Here is a 17,462-nt window from a genome sequence, read left to right on the forward strand (position 1 = left end):
TCAGGGGACTCCTGCTTTCTCTCATTCCTGCTGGGTTTCCATTGAGATTATTCGCAAAAAATCATACTGTATGCAGTCAACATTTTTGAAAAAGAATAAAACTATAGTAAGCAGCCAGTGTAGGCTAGCTTTTTCCTAGACCAAACCACTATCTCACTTGGTCTCCAGGTAAGCCCCAAACCAGGAGTTTGAAGGGATATAGTTTAGGTGCTCAAATCTCCAGCTTCCACAGCTGTAAGGCAGAAGAGGTGTTAGCTACTTACTGGGGCTTAGGATGCTGGAAGTCTTAGGATTCTCCTGTTGCCACTGCCTTTCTGCTGTGTCCTAGTTCCCTGCTTTGTTCTGGCCACATATCCTACTTTTCCCTTCTGAATTTCCTCACTGTTCCATCCTTCCCCCAAGCTTGCTCATAATCCAAGGGTGTGGCCTCCTTTTTTTGCAGATTTACCAAAGGAAAACAAGCCTGTTCCATGTCCATGGCCATTTTCTCTCCATCCCATTTTTCCCTTGTAAAGTTCACCCCTTCTTGCCTCCTGCCACTTTCCCAGGTGCCCCTCTGCCCAGGTAAGGGGCAGGGGAGAGGACTAGCCATCTTCTCTACAGAATCACAGAACATCAATGCTGGAGGAGAACTTAAAAATTCTCTTGCTCAACTTCCTTATTTTGTAGAGGAGTACACCAAAGCCTAGGGAAGGAAATGACTCACTTAAGATCATGCCATGAAGTTAGTGGCAGAATTAGGATGAGCGCTCAGTCTCCCACTTTAGATTTCTTCCTACTGGGAGCCCCAAAACCATCTCTCCCTTGCTGCTTTTCATACACTTAACAAGGACCCAAAATATGAATTGAGCTGAATATTTAGCCTTCAGGGGACTCATAGTTTTGGCCGTTCCATTCTGCAGAGAAACAAGGAAGAAACTTCAAGTGCATCTATATAGCAACAGTATCGGAAATAGGTCTTGGAAGAAGAGTTTCATAGTTTTGGTAGAAGTTGGTCAAAGGCAACCAAACTAGACATAGAGGCAATTACAAAAGACAACAGGTAATTTGATTATGGGAAATTGAAAACTTCTGAATAAACAAAATTAATCCAACTAAGATAAAGAAGGGAAATGGTCAAATGGGAAAAATGTTTACCAAATTTCTTGGTTAAAGATTGGTATCTAGGATTTATAGACAACTAATAGAAATATAAAAGATTGAAAGCCTTTTCCCAAGAACTAATTGGTCAAAGGATATAAACAAATAGTTCTCAAAAGGAGAATTGCAGACCATTAGAAACCATATAGAAAAATGTTCTAAATCACTAAGAATAAAAAAAAATGCATCAGGTAAGGTGGCCCATGCCTGTTACTTCTGTTACTGGAAAGGCTGAGGCTGGTGGATTCTTGAGTTTGGGAATTCTTGCCTGTCTTAGGGCTAAAACCCATCTGGTTTCCGTGTTGTCTGCTATTAGTATGGTGACCTTCTGGGGTTATGGGGCTACCATACTGCCTAGGAAGGGGCAAGCTGTTCCAAATAAAAAGCACAACAGGTAAAATCTTCCATGTCAATTAGCAGTGGGGTTGGGCCCAAGAGAAGCTGTGAACTTTAGCTTGGACAAGATAGAGATATATGGGGATGAGGGGAAAGAAAGACAGAGAGAGACAGAGAGAGAGGTTAATTAAAACAGCTTTAAGATTTCATTTCACACCTAGTAAATTGTCAAAAATTTCAAAAATTAGTCAATGGAAAGATGAGCATATTAATGCATTGTTGATAGAGCTGTCAATTAGCAGGACTACTTTGGAAAACAATTTGGAATTAGTCAAATAAAGTGGCTAAAATATTCATACCCTTTGACAGAGATTCCATTGCTACATATATAACCCAAAGGAGTCAATGATAGAAAGAAAGGTACCATATAGACCAAAATATTTAAAGAGCATTTTTAAAATAAAATGCTTAACAAAGGTAACAAAGAATTGGAATCATTGATTGGGAGATGGCTCAATTAATGGCAGTACATGAATGTAATGGAACATTGTGCTGTAAGGAAGAACAAATATGATCAAGGCAGAGAATTATGGAAAAATTTACATGAACTGATGCAAAGCAAAATAACCAGAGCCAAGAAAAAAAAATACACACAATGACTACAACAATTTAAATTAAAAGAACAACATAAAACAACTAAAAATGAGAAGCTACCTCTCCTCATTCCTTTGCAGAGATATGGGTGTATGTGTGTGTATTTCACAGTTATGGAATATTGTATCTATTGTCAGATTTTTTTTAGATTTATTGATTAGTTTTGCTGACTTTTTTCCTCTTCTTTCTCTTTTTCTTCTTTCCTTTAAAAATTCTTTGTTATTAGGGATGGTTCTTTGGGAAAGCAGAGAGGGAAGAGATATATGGAAAATTTAAGTGATGTAAAATTAAATTAAATCAATAAAGATTTATTTGTAAAAGAAGAATTTAGCCAAAGGTAAATTTGACAAAAATCTTGTTTGTGGGAGAAGTCAAAAATAATTTCAGAGAAACAAGAGTTATACAAAGGAAAAACCCAGAGCATTGAAACTCAGTTTTGGGAATTCATTTTCTGTCAAGTGAAAGGGTACTTAACTACTGGAGAGTGGGTCATTTCCAACTGGTCTGTTGGTTCAGGAATTTTTGGTGGATTTGATTTTCCTGGAGTGATGGTCTCTCTCTCTTTTTTAAAGTGTGTGTGTGTGTGTGTGTGTGTCTAGGGGAGGAATTTTCCAGTCACACTTGGCAACTACTGCTGCCAGTGCCCAAGGTCAAGATTAAATTGTAACTAGTCTTGAAGGGCACATGCCTTTCTCAGAAGGGAGAAGTCTGGGAGATTGTATAACAATGATGGAGTGGAGGAGTGTTGAGTTCTTCCCGGGAAAGGGTAGGGTATATTAGTTATAAGCCTCATTATTGGCTAGCAAGAGGAGCATGGGATGCACTCTCATTTGGTTCACCCTACATCCTTTGGGATCAAACCATGGTTTCAAAAGAATCCCTTAGCCCCCCTCCCCACTTTGGGGACCATTGCCCTGAAAGATCCAAGTGGAAAATCCTAGTTTTCTGTTCCTGGAAAAACTCTAAGGAGGAGCCAGGCAGATTTTGGTTAAGTAATTAACTAATTAATTAATTAAGCGCCAGCAAATCCATCACATTGCAGTTTTCTGGGGCATTTTGGAAACAGAAGTTCAAACATTGCCTCGGATAGGGGCAGACAGAACAAGGAGAATGGGACAGGGAGAGATTCCTCCTCTCAGGGATATGATTTGGAAGACAATCTCATGCCTCATACCTCATTTCCACCCCTTTCTCTTCAGTGCATACGAGAATGTAAACAAGACCACAGCTATGAGGGTTGTCAAGACAGCATAATCACCCAAGGAGTGAAAGGACCTAGGATGCGGAGAGTGATTAAAGTCCAGAGGAAACTGATGAAGCTTAGAAACGAAAGGAAGAGTGGTTTTGGTGGCTAGGAGAGGACATGGTTCAGGCAAGGACTTGGGAGAAAATTATAGTCTCTGAAAACATAATAAAATTCATTCATTAAAGTAGTTATTATTCTCACGGTGCTATGCTAGATACTAAGTGGGATGCCAAGGATAAGGTTCTGCCCTTGGTGAGCTCATCACACACACACACACACACACACACACACACACACACACACGCACACACACACACACACACACACACACACATACCCCAAAGGAATACATGATTAACTGTCAATGCAGTGACTCAGTTGAGATAGAGAAGTACAATGAAAAAAACACTTTCTGTAGTTAGAGGGTCTTGGTTCAAATCCTACCTATTTTGCCCACTAGCTGTGCTACCTCAGACAAATCACTTAAACTTCCTGGGTCTCAGTTTCCTCACTTGTCAAAGGAGGAGACTGAAAAAGATGGCCTCTGAGGTCCCTTTTTCGCTCTCAGTCTGGGTCCTGGTTGATGAGAGCAGTTGGGGCAGGTTTCCTGAAAGAAATGAGACTTGAGCTGAGCTTTGAAGTACAATGAGCCATTGTCCAATGGGGCGCTTTCCAAGAGATCAGTCAGTTACAGGATTTTCCATGGAATCTGATTTCCCTAGAGGGCCCATGAACAAGTTGAATAGGCAGGAAAGGAAACAGTGTAATTAAAGTCATGGGAGTTAGATTTCGAGTTGGAAGGGTCACTAGAGGTCTTGAAGTCTAACCTCTTCAATTAACAGATGAAGAAACTGAGGCCCAGGGAGGTTAGCTTGCCTAGGGTCATACAGTTAGAAAATGTCATAGGTGGGATTTGAACCTAGGCTTTCCTGATTATAAGTCTAGAGCTTTATCTACTATGCCACGCTACTCTAAAACCCGCTCCAGAGGAGGCCCTGGATCTTCGTGGGTTGGTAGGATGATGAGCAGATGGCTATTCGTAACATCAGGCACTAATGATATTGCTGAGAATTTTTGTGGGAGGATCCAGCCCATTATTGAACTTTGACCAGACTTTCCTGATGAGATAAGAGGACAGGGGCAAAGCACAATCACATTTAGATTCATTCTTCCTTGAAAGTAGTACAACTTTAATTCTATCACTGAGCAATGTGACCTAGTTGCCCATAAAAATGTAAGTAAAAAACTGTTTCTGCTTGTGGATGTACATGTTAACTTTCCTCTGTGTGTGTGTGTGTGTGTGTGTGTGTGTGTGTGTGTGTGTGTGTGTGGGCGTGAGCGTGGTACTATGTCTCTTTATGCATACCACGTGTCTGTCTTTGTGAGTTTGATTCTGGATCTTGCATGCATGTTCCAAATTCAGGCAACTTAGGACTTCTTTACAGGGGAAAGAAATTATAGAGGCCTCCAAGGAGAATGTGGAGGAGGCAGGTGAAGATAAGAAAGGGAAAAAAGCAAAAGACAAGAGGTGCCAAGAGTTGTTTCTTTTGCTTTGTCTTCATCTTGGTCTGTGGTTTCATTTCTAAGGTCTTTCACACTTTTGGAAGATGTGGACAAATTACTTTCATATCCCTATTTGTTCAAATGTTTTGAACAGTTGATTCAAGTGTTTTGAAATGTTGTTCTGGGAAGCAAAGCATAAATTCTTCCGCTGAGTCATTTTTGGTGGAAGCCAAGCTGAAAAAACAAAACTCCAGACATTACTAACTTCAGGGATCCAGCTGAAGAGTATACTACTAAAGAGAAGAGTTGTATGCAGATACAGGTAATTGATCAGTGAACACCTCGTAGTCAAATAGTGATGACAAGGGGGAGACTGTCTTCTTTGAGAGGGCCAATACTACCTTTTGAGTGGAAAGGAATTCACATTGCTAATCTTCACAGAGCAGAAAACAAGTCTCTCTCACTTGGTAAGAGTCAGGGAGGGATGGGTAACTAAGAAATAAGAATGCTGAGTGCTGACTGACGGTAAGAGGCGTTGGCACAATCAATGGAACTAGTCTACCTCAGTTTAGAGAGAGCACTGGAGTTGTTTACATTTGAAAGTTAGTGAGAAAGGTAGCAAATAGTTTCTATATGATTATTTCTTTAAATCTTGTACTAAACTGTGAATTTTGTTTTAAGTAATTCAGGTCTGAAGGCATTTTAACTTAGCTACCAGTCATTTCGCAAATAATGAGGGTTGATTTGGCTGCTCTTACTTCTCTTGCCTGGGTATTGTCTTCTCAACATCTTACTCTTTCTTGCAGCTGTGCTTTTGGTCCAAGAAAATAATTTTGCCTCAAGAGATAAATAAATCAATGGAAAGGCATTTATTAAGCACTTACTAAGTGTCAAGCATATGCTACGTGCTGGGGATACAAATGCCAAAGCAACAATTATTGCCCTCATGGAGTTTATATTCTAATAGTGGGAGACACAGATGGGGATGCAGTGACCAGGGAGGGATATTTTGGTTTGGAAAGTTATGGGTAAAGTCAGAGGGGAACAGACTGACACATTCTTTCCAGAGGGAATGGCAGGGTTGATTTGATTTTGGTTCCAGGATTGGAAAGGGAGAAAAGGAGGCAAGAGGTTACACTTGTAGTATAGTGGCTGGTGATTAGATTAAATAATTATGGAGTGGTGTGGCTGGAGCTCATCCTAGGTGAAGTGAAAGACTGAGGCAACCATAGATAAACACAGTGGGCACCACAGGTTGAAAGTAAAAGTACTGTTTTTCAGTTAAAGGCATGAGTGCATAAAGATGACAAATTGTTATACTTTATGGTTTTAATAGTTTTATTTTATGGAAAAAATCATATTTGAGTGGAAAGAATGTGTTATATTCTGTCTTCTCTATGGAAAGCCCATTCATTTGGATCTTGAGCCATAGTACAGGCACTACCACCTGCCTGATGTCAAGGAACCTAGATTGAAGATGTAATACCCAGAGAGAAAAAGAAAAAAAAACCACAAAAACCCTCCAACTTCACATGTGCTGACTTTGCAAATCCAAATCTAATAAGTGATAGCAAGCATTGAAGAGGGAAAAAGGAAAAAAGGTTTTTTGATTGATTTCTCCATTTGTAATTCTGAATGGAGATTATGGTTGTTAATGCTCCCATTCCCTCCTCCTCTCCATTGTTGCCCACAACTTTCTCAGTTGGAGGGAACTCTGCAGTAGTAGAGGCTTGACAGGGCATTTCTACAAGGCCAAAAGAGATTAAAATTCTTTGGGTGGGAGATGAGGCTTCTCCTACCATGTGGTTACCGCCCTCTCTACCTCTTGGGGAAGAGATGAATGGTGAGAGGAAGGAGATTAAGTAACATGAAACTATATTCTCAGGATGCTTCACTGCTGAAACTATTGCTTTCTGGGGAGCTGTGTTAACTTTAGGTGTCCTGGCATTATGGCTCCATATATTTTCCTCTTTTTTTTGGAACAGGATACTTTGTATTATTGTTCTTATACAAGTCATAATGAGGAGTATTATTTAAGGAAAGAAAGAGTAAGATGATGAAAGGTGAAAGGAGTACGAGAGAAGGCTGTGCTCCATCTTTCAGATTTCTTCAATGGGTGATCTTTATCTAAAGTAATTCTATTGGTTCTTCCCTTGGACAACATAAAAGCAAGGAAATTGCAGTGATCATAGATTAGGAGCTGAAGGTCATCAAGTCCAACCTCCTTGTTAGATGCAGATGAAGAAACTAAGACCCAGGGAGTTTAAGTGACTTGCCCAGGATCACACAACAAGTAGATGTCATAGGCAAGGATTTGAACTCACACTTTATCGACTCCAAGTCTAGTGCTTTAGAGGTACCATGATGGTTGCCTCTGATGGATTTGATAAGTTTTGAAGCCAACCCTATGCAAGGCCCCTGCACAGGCCCTGCCTCCTCAGGATGACAAGATGGAAGTGCCAAGACATTCCAGTCTTCAGTTGGCTGTCTGTAGTACCAGGTCCCAGGAAGATAGCTGAGAATCTTTCTGAGCAGATTCAGCCCCTTGCTGGACTCTCTCCAGGGCTTTCTTTCCCCTTCCCCTGATGAGAAAGTTCTAAGTTAATAAAATAAGGAGAAGAAAGGCTTGAATGAGATACCCTAGGACAGGGGTTAAGGACCCCTCCCATGTCATTTCTGCTTAGTTACTGGACATGTGTCTTTGCTAAAAGCTCCTATGCCTTGCTAGTCTCCACTTTCCCCATTTATAAAAGAAAGGGAATAGAAGAAGTGTTGGGACATGGGAGCCCTGGGCTCTAGCCCAAACTGTGCTTCTATATAACTACATAACCTTGGGCTGGTCCCTTAACTTCTCCTGAGTCTTTGTTGCCCCACTTGTAAAATGTGGTGCAGGAGAGGTATGGACTAGATGATTTCTAGGGGACCTTCCTATTCTACCACTCTATCATCCACATCATGCTTTTACCCATTCTCCTAAAATTCATGAGACAAGTGTCTGCATTAAGGAAAGTATAAGAAGTCCAGAAGTGATTTGTACTGATGGATTGCCTGAGGCTCTGAGAATAGAAAGGGTTCTCTGAAATCTAGACTTCAGGGGCAAGAATGAGCTTTCCTTATATCCCTCCCCTAATACAGGCCATGAACACACTGCCTACCCCTTCCACTCTGTGCTATCCCCAAGCTAGGTATCAGCTCTTACTCGGACCTCTCCCTGGGCAAAGATCTTTTTAACCTTTTTCCCTTGGGCTTATTTTTCAGCTGAAATAACCAGGAAATGGAGGAAGAAAAACAAGGAAGAAAAGAGTCCATTTCTCTTGCTACTCTGGAGAATGGTGAAGAGAACCTGGGAATGGAGTTCCTGGTAATCTTTTGTCTTCTGTATCCTGGTGCTTTCACTATCAGCAGCCCCTTCTAGCCTTAAATTTCCTGCTCCCCACTCCCAGTACCATAAATTTGAAATTATCTTTGCTCAAGTTAGTGTGACTTCTATCTCTTCATTCATTCATTCAAATATTTATCAAGTACCTTCTATGTGTTCATTGTGAGGAAAACAAAGATATCTCACACATGAACAGATCTGAAAGTTTGTCATGAGAAAGGGATTAGATATATTCTGATGGTGTCCCTTGCTGGACTCTGTCCAGGCCCTTCTTTCCTCTTCCCCTGATGAGAAAATTCCAGGTTAATAAAATAAGGAGAAGAAAGGCCTGACTGAGACACCCTAGGACAGGGGTTAAGGATCCTTCATATCTCATCTCTGCTCAGTCTCTCCTCAGAGAGGACAGCCTGCCTCCAGTTTCTACTCTATTTTCCACATAGCTCCAAAATGATGGTTCTCAAACTTAGATCTGACCATGTCACCCCTCTAATAAAAAATCTTCCCTATTGCCTGTAGGATAAAACTCCTCAGACGCATATTTTAAAAAGCCTTTATTTTATTTTACTTTTTTTTCAATTAACGAGCATTTTTGTCTCTAAAATTATCACCACCCCCAAATGGGAAAAAAAAACCCATTTTAACGAATATGCATAGTCAAGCAAAACAAATTCCCCCGTTGACTATGTCCAAAAATATATGTCTCATTGTACATCTTGAGTTCATCACTTCTCCTGCCAGGAAGTGAGTAGCATGCCTCATTGTTTATCCTCTGGAATGGTGATTGGTCACTCCACTGATGAATATTCTTATTTGTTTGTCTTTGCAATGTTGTGATTATTTTATAAATTGTTCTCCTGGCTCTACTCACTTTATTCTGCACCTAAAAGTCTTTTTAGATTTCTCTGAAACCATCTCTTTCATAATTTCTTTTGACACAATAGTATTCCATTACATTCATATACCATAACTTATTCAACCATTTCTGAATTATTCTGAATTATTAATTTCTAGCTCTTTGTTGCTATAAATATTTTTGTACAAATGTACCTTTTTCTTCTTTCTTTAATTTTTTTTGGGGTATAGGCCTTGTGGTTTTACTGCTTTCCAGAATTGCTGGACCAATACCACCAACAGTATATTAATATTCCTTTTTTTCCTTAGCCCCGTCAACATTTGTCGTTTTCCTCTTTTGCTAACTTTGCCAATCTGATCTAGGCATGAGCTGGAATTTCAGAGTCATTTTAATTTGCACTTCTCTAGTTATTGGTGATTTGGAGTGTTCTTTATTATGATTATTGCTAGCTTGAATTTTTTCTTCTGAAAACTACCTCTTCCTATCCTTTGGCTATTTATTAATTGGGGAATACTCAGCTTGACATTTAAAGCCTTCTTCATCCTGGTTCCTTCTGTTTTTATCTCATATTTTTTCTTTTCATCAACTCTCCATTCCTGTCAAACTGGCCTGATACCTATTGCCCATTCACAATTTTCCATTTCTTGCCTCCGTGATTCTGTAGAAGTGGTCCTCTGTGGCCAGAATGCACTCTTCCCTTACATCATCTTTGTAAAACTCCTAGCTGGGTTTAAAATACAACTTGGGTGTTGTATTTATGTCCTACATGAGCCTTTTTCAGATTCCCCCAGATAGTAGCCTAGGCTCCCTCTTGAAGTTACTTTGTATGTGCTTTGTACTTTATTGCTTATATACATATCGCTCTAGTAGAATGCAAGCTTCATGAGGGAAGAGACTGTTTCATTTTGTCTTTGTATCCCACAGCTTAATAAATTTTCCTTGAATTGAATTGAATTAATATCAGTCATTTAAGTTATAGGGAAACAGAATGACTAAATAAAGGGAATAACTTCTTAGCAATTAGAAATTTTCAAAAAAAGAATGGGCTTCTTTGTGAGTTCCCTGTGACTAGTGCTTTTCAAATAATTCCATTCAACCCAACAAACATTTGTTAAACATCTAGCATGGTTCTAGGTTCTGGGGGAGATACAATATCTATATAATCATACATCAACATCATATGTCTACACTATCCCTACCTTCACGAAGTTCATGGGATGGTGAGTGGATATGACACAAATAGGGGTCATCAGGTATATTATAAAAAGACCAACATAGAGGGGTCATTTAATTCAATGCTCTCATTGTGCAGTTGAGGAAACTGAAACCTAGAGAGGGTTAGATAACTCTATGTGGGTAGTACAGGTAATAAGTATCAGAGACAGGATTTGAACCCATATTCTCTGACTGAATTTGTCCCACTCTCCCATGCTCCAAATGTTATAGGTAGGGGTTGGATAAATCATTTCTAAGCATCCCTTCTTTTTCTGAAGTTTTATAATCTAAGGAGCATGCAAGTTAGTATCCATCCTCCCAAGCCCAAAGCAGGTCTTATTTCTGTGAAGCCTCCCCCGATAACTCTAGTCAGCATTGATATCACCTCTTCTTGATCATAGCATATTGCCTGATATAACTAAATTGTATCCCCTTCTCCTACTTTGTTCTCTAATTGTTTCTAATGTGTCTGTCTTATCTTCCCTGTATGACTGCAAGCTTCTAAAGGCAGAGACTGTGGCATACTTGTAGACATAATATATCTATAGTTAAAATACATATTTATTATATTATTATATACATATGTTTTAATATAAATTTTATAGTTAAAAATCTTTACCAAAGAACCTTTCACTTTACCTAGTTTTACTCTAATACTTCACTAGAATGACAATAGACTTCCACACAATGTTTTCAATTCAGCACACATTCATTAGGGGCCTCTTAAGTACAAGGTGATGGGAATACCAAAACAAAAGTGAAACAGTTCCTGCCCTCAAGGAGCTTACATTCTATTGAGAGGGAATACATACATAATATACAAATAAGGAAATATGAAATATGTATGAAGTGATTTCAAGATGGGGGGAGTGCTAATAACTGGGGAAATCAGGAGAGACCTTGACCAATAGCAATATCTGAGGCTAGTTTTAAAGGAAATCCTCTAGAATCACGGTTGGTCATTGCATTGCTCACAGTTCTTAATTCTTTCGAAGTAGTTTGTCTTTTTAATGTTGTTATTACATAAACTGTTCCCTTGGTTCTGCTCATCTCATTTGGCATCAGCTCATACAATTCTTCTTGGGTTTCTCTGAAACCATCCCCTTCATCATTTCTCAGTGCACAAGAGTGTTCCACCACATTAACATACCATGACTTGTTCAGCCATTCCCCAAATGATGGCTGCCCCCTCCGTTTCTAATCCTTTGCCACCACAAAGAGAGCAAAGCATATATTTCAAGATGAATCACAAACCAGTACAAACATTACTATTGGAACCCATTTGGGTCTTCAAAATGGCAAGACAAGTGTAAAGTTGTTCACGGCTCCCCAAACGTGGCAAATATGAATGTTTCAGAACTGTGTCCTCATCAATTTTGATTTTTAAAGCTTAGCTTTTTTCTTGGCAAATGAAGCAACTCACTGTGTGTGACTTAACAGTTTAAATTTACGAAACATTTTCCTTACCACAGTCATGCGTAATAGATAGTAATGGCATAGTGGATATGGAGAGAGAAAACTTAGGTTTGAGGCCTGACTCTGCTACTTACTAGCTATGTAGCCCTAGGAAAGTCACTTAGTCTCTCTAGACCTCAGCTTCCTTACCCATAAAATCAGGGTAATATGCCTGTGCTTGTGTTAGATCCACTCACCAGCTTGTGAGCTCCAAGGGTAGGAACTGTGTATTATGTAGATAATATGCCACTTTCCTCATAGAGTCATTAAGAGGTGAGTCATATGGTATTTTATATGAGTATGAATTGTTATTATCATATTTTTTCCAAAATGAGGTAACTGAGGCTTGAAGGGGTTCAATGACTTGCCCACAGTTATATGGTTGACAAGTGTCAGAGCTGGGATGTGAACTGAATTCTTGAAGTTCAGTGTTCTTCCCATTGTGCCATGCACAATGGGGAAGGGAATAAGCATTTATATAGCACCTACTGTGTGTTAGGCACTGCACTAAGCACTTTTTTTTTTGCACAAATATTATTTCATTTGATCCCCACAACAACCCTGAGAAGTAGGTGTTATTATTTTCCCCATATTATATTTAAAGAAACTGAGGCAAACAGCAGTTAAGTGCCTAGCTAGTGTCTGAAGCTGAATTTGAACTCAGATCTTTCTGGTTCTAGTCCCAGTGCTTTGTCCACTGTGTCTTCAGCTGCCTTGGTGGTACTTGCATTTCCCTTTCCTCTGGAACCTAGCATGTTGTGAGCTCTTAGTGAATATTTGCTAACTTTCCTCTTTCATTGTCTGGTCCTTGTCTTTGTATGTAGAAGGAAGACCAGAACACTGATGGACCTGTGTGTGATGAAGAGCAGGGGATTGGTTTGGATGCTAGGACGAGGCCCTCATCATTCTGGAGGTATGAGGCTTAGAACTTCTGTTTGTGTGGTGACAAGAGCTAAAGACGGGAGCAGGAGGTAGTGGGAGGGAGGAAGATTCTGTCCAGAGGCTCCTCTTTCTCTATTCCTTTCTTCCTCCAACCCCCAACCCTATGCCATTGTCTTCTGATTCTAGCTACTGTGAAAACCCTAAAGTGGGCCAGAAGAAATTGTCAAGAAATAGAGATGAGGGGCCTACTCCAATGGTGCATATCACCTCCATCACCTCCTCACAGGCCAGACCTTTAGATTCAGGAGATTCCAAGAAGCTTTACTAGGCTGTGGGTTGTGGGAAGGGGGTTCCTACACAGAAATATCCACTTGGTTTTCTGCAGAGAGGAAGGACATGTGGGATGGGGGGAGGGGATGCAGAAGACTCCATTCTGGGGATGGAAATGTTAGGATAATATCACCCATCAGAGCATGGGAACTGAATAGTAGCATGGCCCTCTGTGTGTGTCTATATCGTACATAGATGATATGTATAAAATATGTGCACATATGTAGTTATATAATATGTATTACCTATGTATATATAACATACATATATGATATAAGTATATATTATACACATACACACAGAGCCATGGTACTCAGTACCATAGTAGTCAGTGTATATGTAAACATGTATATATGTATGTATATTCACCCCCTCTCTATATATACATACATATTATATGTGTACATGTACAGTATATGTTTATATATAGGCATATGTGTATATATAGGCATATATGTGAATATATATACATACTATATATGTATATGTATATGTATGCACACATATGAACATATGAGTGCAAGGATAGTATTCCTGAGGCTGGCAGCTTTAAGTTCCGTTTCCTGAGGACTGTAAGTCACCTGAGATGATGTTCAATCCAGGTCAGCCTAGAGTAAGATTTGCGCTGACTTGCTGCCCACTTACATTGGTCCGTCTGCTGGGATGACACGGCGGCCGTTTAGCTTTTTGCAGGACTAGACAGATTTAACCTGAAGGTGCCCAGGACCGCCGGTGGTGTGGGAGTTAGCTGGAGCAGATGAGAGTGGGGCAAAAACAGGCACTAATTGTTGGCTCTGGTAGGAGAAGATTGCAGCCGGTTTCTCTGAAAGTGAGAGCGTTTTGGAGAGGCCATGCTAAGTTGTTTCGATGGATCTTCTTGGGCCTGATGTGTACAGGTGAGACACCAAATCTGTTCTTTCTGGGGACACCTGGTCCAAAGTTCACAAAAGACTCCTTCCAGCTCTGGTCCCCAGGGAGGAGTCAATTCTGGAATTTCCACAAATTTGCTCTCTAAACGTTGGCTTCCCCCTTTTCAACATTTCCCAAAGACCCCGCCCTTCCAGTATATCTTCCCAAAGTTCCTGATACGTGCTGTCCTTTGCCCTCTGACGAACCCAGAAGCAGTCACTTCAAACTTCATTGAAAGCAAGGTCTATGCCTTGCTCCTCTCGGTATCCCTCCCCTGTGCCTTGTCCATAGTAGGCAGTCAATGCATATATATATATATATCTGTTTTTGTTTTTGTTTTTTTTGGTGACGCAATTGGAGTTAAGTGACTTACCCAGAGTCACACAGCTAGTGAGTGTTATGTGTCTGAGGCCGGATTTGAACTCAGGTCCTCTCAACTCAAGGGCCGGTGCTCTATCCACTGCACCACCTACTGTCCAGTTGGTTTGGTTTATTCATTTATTTTTTTTGTTTGTTTTTTTGGCTAGGTAATGGGGTTAAGTGACTTGCTCAAGGTCACACAGCTAGTGAGTGTTATATGTCTGAGGCTGGATTTGAACTCAGGTCCTCCTGACTCCAGGACGGGTGCTCTATCCACTGTGCCACCTAGCTGCCCCTTGCATATTTGTTAATTGACCAGTTATATATTTGGTAGTTGAGGGACAGCACTACATGGCAGAAAGAATACTGTCCTGAACCTGTAGACCTGGGTTTTAGCTTTTACTTTGATATTAATTAGGTGGGTGATTCTGGGTAAATTATTTAATGCCCTTGCCTTCAGTTTTCTCAGCTATAAAATGGAAGGGTTGGATTAAATGGCCTCCAAGGTCTCTTCCAGCTCTAACAATCTATCTTTGTTCTTAGCATCACAATATAGTGGAAAAGGCATTGACTCTGCAGTCAGAAGGCCACTCAGGTCCCTTCCAACTCTCAAGTTCTGTGATTCTCTGTGTCAGAGGTCCTGGCTTTCTAACCTGCCTCTGAGGCTTAACTCTCTGTGTGGCCTTCAGCAAGTCACTTAGTTTCCTCAGGCTTCAGTTTCCTCATCTGTAAAACAAGGAATTGGACCAGATGGCCTCTAAAGTTCCTTTTACTTCCATATTGATGATCTTATTCTATGATCCCGCTCTTGTGGGATTGGATTTTTTATTTCCCAGGCCTGGACAGTGAGACCAATTGAGTCACTCACTCCATACCATTATTGCCCCTGGAGCCTCTGTAAGGGGTAGAGAAAGGTGAAGCTACCTGAGGGTAGGGGTTGTATTTATTCTGGTGAAGTCGTGACCTGAAGTTCTTCCTGTACCCTTTCATCTCTTCTAGCTTATGCTGCCTTTGTGCTGACAGCCTGTCTCCTGAATTTCCAAAGGGCTCTGGCTTTGTTCATCCTCACATGTGTAGTCCTTTTCTTTCTGGCCTACAGCCTGGTCAAAAAACTTTGGGGAAAGAAACTGTTAAGATATCTGAAGCCCCTCAGTAATCCTAGAGTGAACCTCTGGCTAAAACGGTGAGTAAGAGAAGGCCCCTTACGTCTCCATGTCATCTCTTAGCAGATCATTCTGAGCTGGGTTAGTCTGTCACAATACCATACTCCCTCCCCTCCCACTACTACCTTGGGGAGATAAGCCCATTTGTTTGAGTTTTGTGGACCCCAGTTTATTCCACTCACTGCTGAGCTTTTCTTCCCCTGAAGGGTCTTCACACACTATGGGGGATCTGACCAAATCGTGCTTGGTTTCTCTGGTTACCCTTACTGAGTCACTGACTCAGTAAGATCTAGGTGGTTTCATTTTAGTCTAATTTGTATGCTTCCTGCCACACCTGGTTCCCGCCCTGAGCTTTGAGGGAGCTGTAGTAAGTCTCTGCTCAGCCTCAGGCTTTGGATTCCCACAGCAGTATTTCTGTGGTCCCTGGGTCTCAGTGTCCTGGGCCATCGGCCAGCTTGGATTAGCATCTGCAGGCTTGGGTGCTGGGGCCCTAGCCCTGAGCATATTATTAAGAACTCTCTTACTTGGAGAATGTACAACCATTGAAAGGGAGAAACACCCAACAAACAAGATTCCTCACTCTGTCCTCTACAAATATTCTGCTTAAACCTCCTGCTGTTGAAAGGACATGCTCAGTGAGGACATCCACCTTTCCTCACCCCCTTTGGAGTTTACTGCTCTGGAATGTAGACTTTCAAGGTTTGAGAGTGATGTAAGAAGCTCATGACATAGGATGGAGACTGGCCAGCTGTTGACTGGCCTTCTCACCTGACTCTTCACACTGGCAACATTCTTGGGCCACTGTGAATCTGAACTCATCTGAAAGTGCCCAAGTGCCCTCTGTACCTAGGTCCTTGGGCTGGCCCTGCTTTGCCACAACTAGGAATAAACTCTTTGAAGGCAGAGGACCTATCTTATCTTAAATTTGGTGTCTTCCTCCAAGCTTATCTCAGTACTCAGCATAAGTAGCAACTAAGGTTCTGTGATTTCACAGGCCTGAGAACTTCCTCCACTGACATAGTCTTAGAAAGTTGCTTCAGAAATCAAAGCACAGAGATTAAATGACTTGCCTATGGTCACACAGCTAGTCAGTGTAAGCGGTTGGATTTGAACCCAGGCCTTCCTGATTCCAAGGTTAGCAATCTACCTACCATACCATGTTTCTTTTGTACACACTAGACAGTTAATATTTGCACAAAAGAATGAGACCTGGGCTAGGTCTGAATGTCTGTACAGCCTTTGGAAAAATCCTAAATCCAATTCTGAATCCAGTCCAGAGACCTAGGGAGGCATATGGTAGGACTTTCTCCTTGTTCTAGACTAACATAATGGAAGCATGATCCTCTTGGATATGGGTACCCTAGGACAATGCCCCAGTTGCAGTTTTTGGTGGGCTTACCCATGGGTAGTGAGTAACATGGTCCCTGGTACTTCATCTGCAGGTGCCTAGGGGCAGCTGCTTTGGTGGGCCTGGTATTGTGGCTGGCTCTGGATACTTCCCAACGGCCAGAGCAACTGGTGTCCTTTGCAGGCGTCTGCATGTTCATCATCTTCCTCTTTGCCTGCTCTAAACATCACTTCGCAGTGAGTCTACAGGCTGGGCTGCCTACTTGGGATTGGTAGGGAGGGATGTAATATCTTCTTTCTTCCCCAGTGGTTTCCCATGAACTCCCCAGGGCTCTCTTTGGTCAGGAGAAGCCTGCTATCCTATGACTAGACTAGCAAATTTCTCCCCACCCAACCACACCCCACCCCACCCCACCCCATATAGCCACAGAGCAGTGGAGATTGCTGAGGAATGAGGCTGTGCCTAAGGGTATAGATAAGTGGTTATGAAACAGTTATGGAGGAGGACTATTGGCTATGTCTGGAGCATGGCACCTGAGGAGGGTGGATGGTGAACTGGAGGGGAAGGTACTCCTAGTCCAGCTGCATTGTACAGGAAGGGGACTTAGTGTACTCCTAGTCGTAAGACCAGAGATTTAAAGTTGGAAAGGACTTTAGGGGTCATTTAGTCTAATCCCCTCATTTTCCTCA

The 17,462-nt window shown here is 41.3% G+C and overlaps 1 protein-coding gene across 3 annotated transcripts in view; it reads left to right on the top strand.

Annotated features, from left to right (window-relative positions):
* Nucleotides 1-4,532: 4,532 nt before the first annotated feature.
* Nucleotides 4,533-17,462, top strand: part of SLC28A1 (solute carrier family 28 member 1) — a 41,852-nt gene continuing 28,922 nt past the window's right edge. The window contains exons 1-6 of one of the 3 annotated variants that reach the window (XM_027851521.1): nucleotides 4,533-4,610; nucleotides 8,138-8,240; nucleotides 12,606-12,694; nucleotides 13,795-13,889; nucleotides 15,262-15,445; nucleotides 16,868-17,009. In XM_027851521.1, coding sequence (XP_027707322.1) covers nucleotides 8,154-8,240; nucleotides 12,606-12,694; nucleotides 13,795-13,889; nucleotides 15,262-15,445; nucleotides 16,868-17,009 — 597 coding nt within the window. In that variant the 5' untranslated portion in view covers nucleotides 4,533-4,610; nucleotides 8,138-8,153. Of the gene's footprint in view, nucleotides 4,611-5,072; nucleotides 5,202-5,258; nucleotides 5,347-8,137; nucleotides 8,241-12,605; nucleotides 12,695-13,794; nucleotides 13,890-15,261; nucleotides 15,446-16,867; nucleotides 17,010-17,462 lie in introns of those variants that run through there. The other 2 variants (XM_027851520.1, XM_027851522.1) reach the window with 2 other exon arrangements.

Source organism: Vombatus ursinus, unplaced genomic scaffold (assembly GCF_900497805.2).
Source record: "Vombatus ursinus unplaced genomic scaffold, bare-nosed wombat genome assembly UNPS02009205.1, whole genome shotgun sequence".
Lineage (NCBI taxonomy): Eukaryota > Metazoa > Chordata > Mammalia > Diprotodontia > Vombatidae > Vombatus > Vombatus ursinus.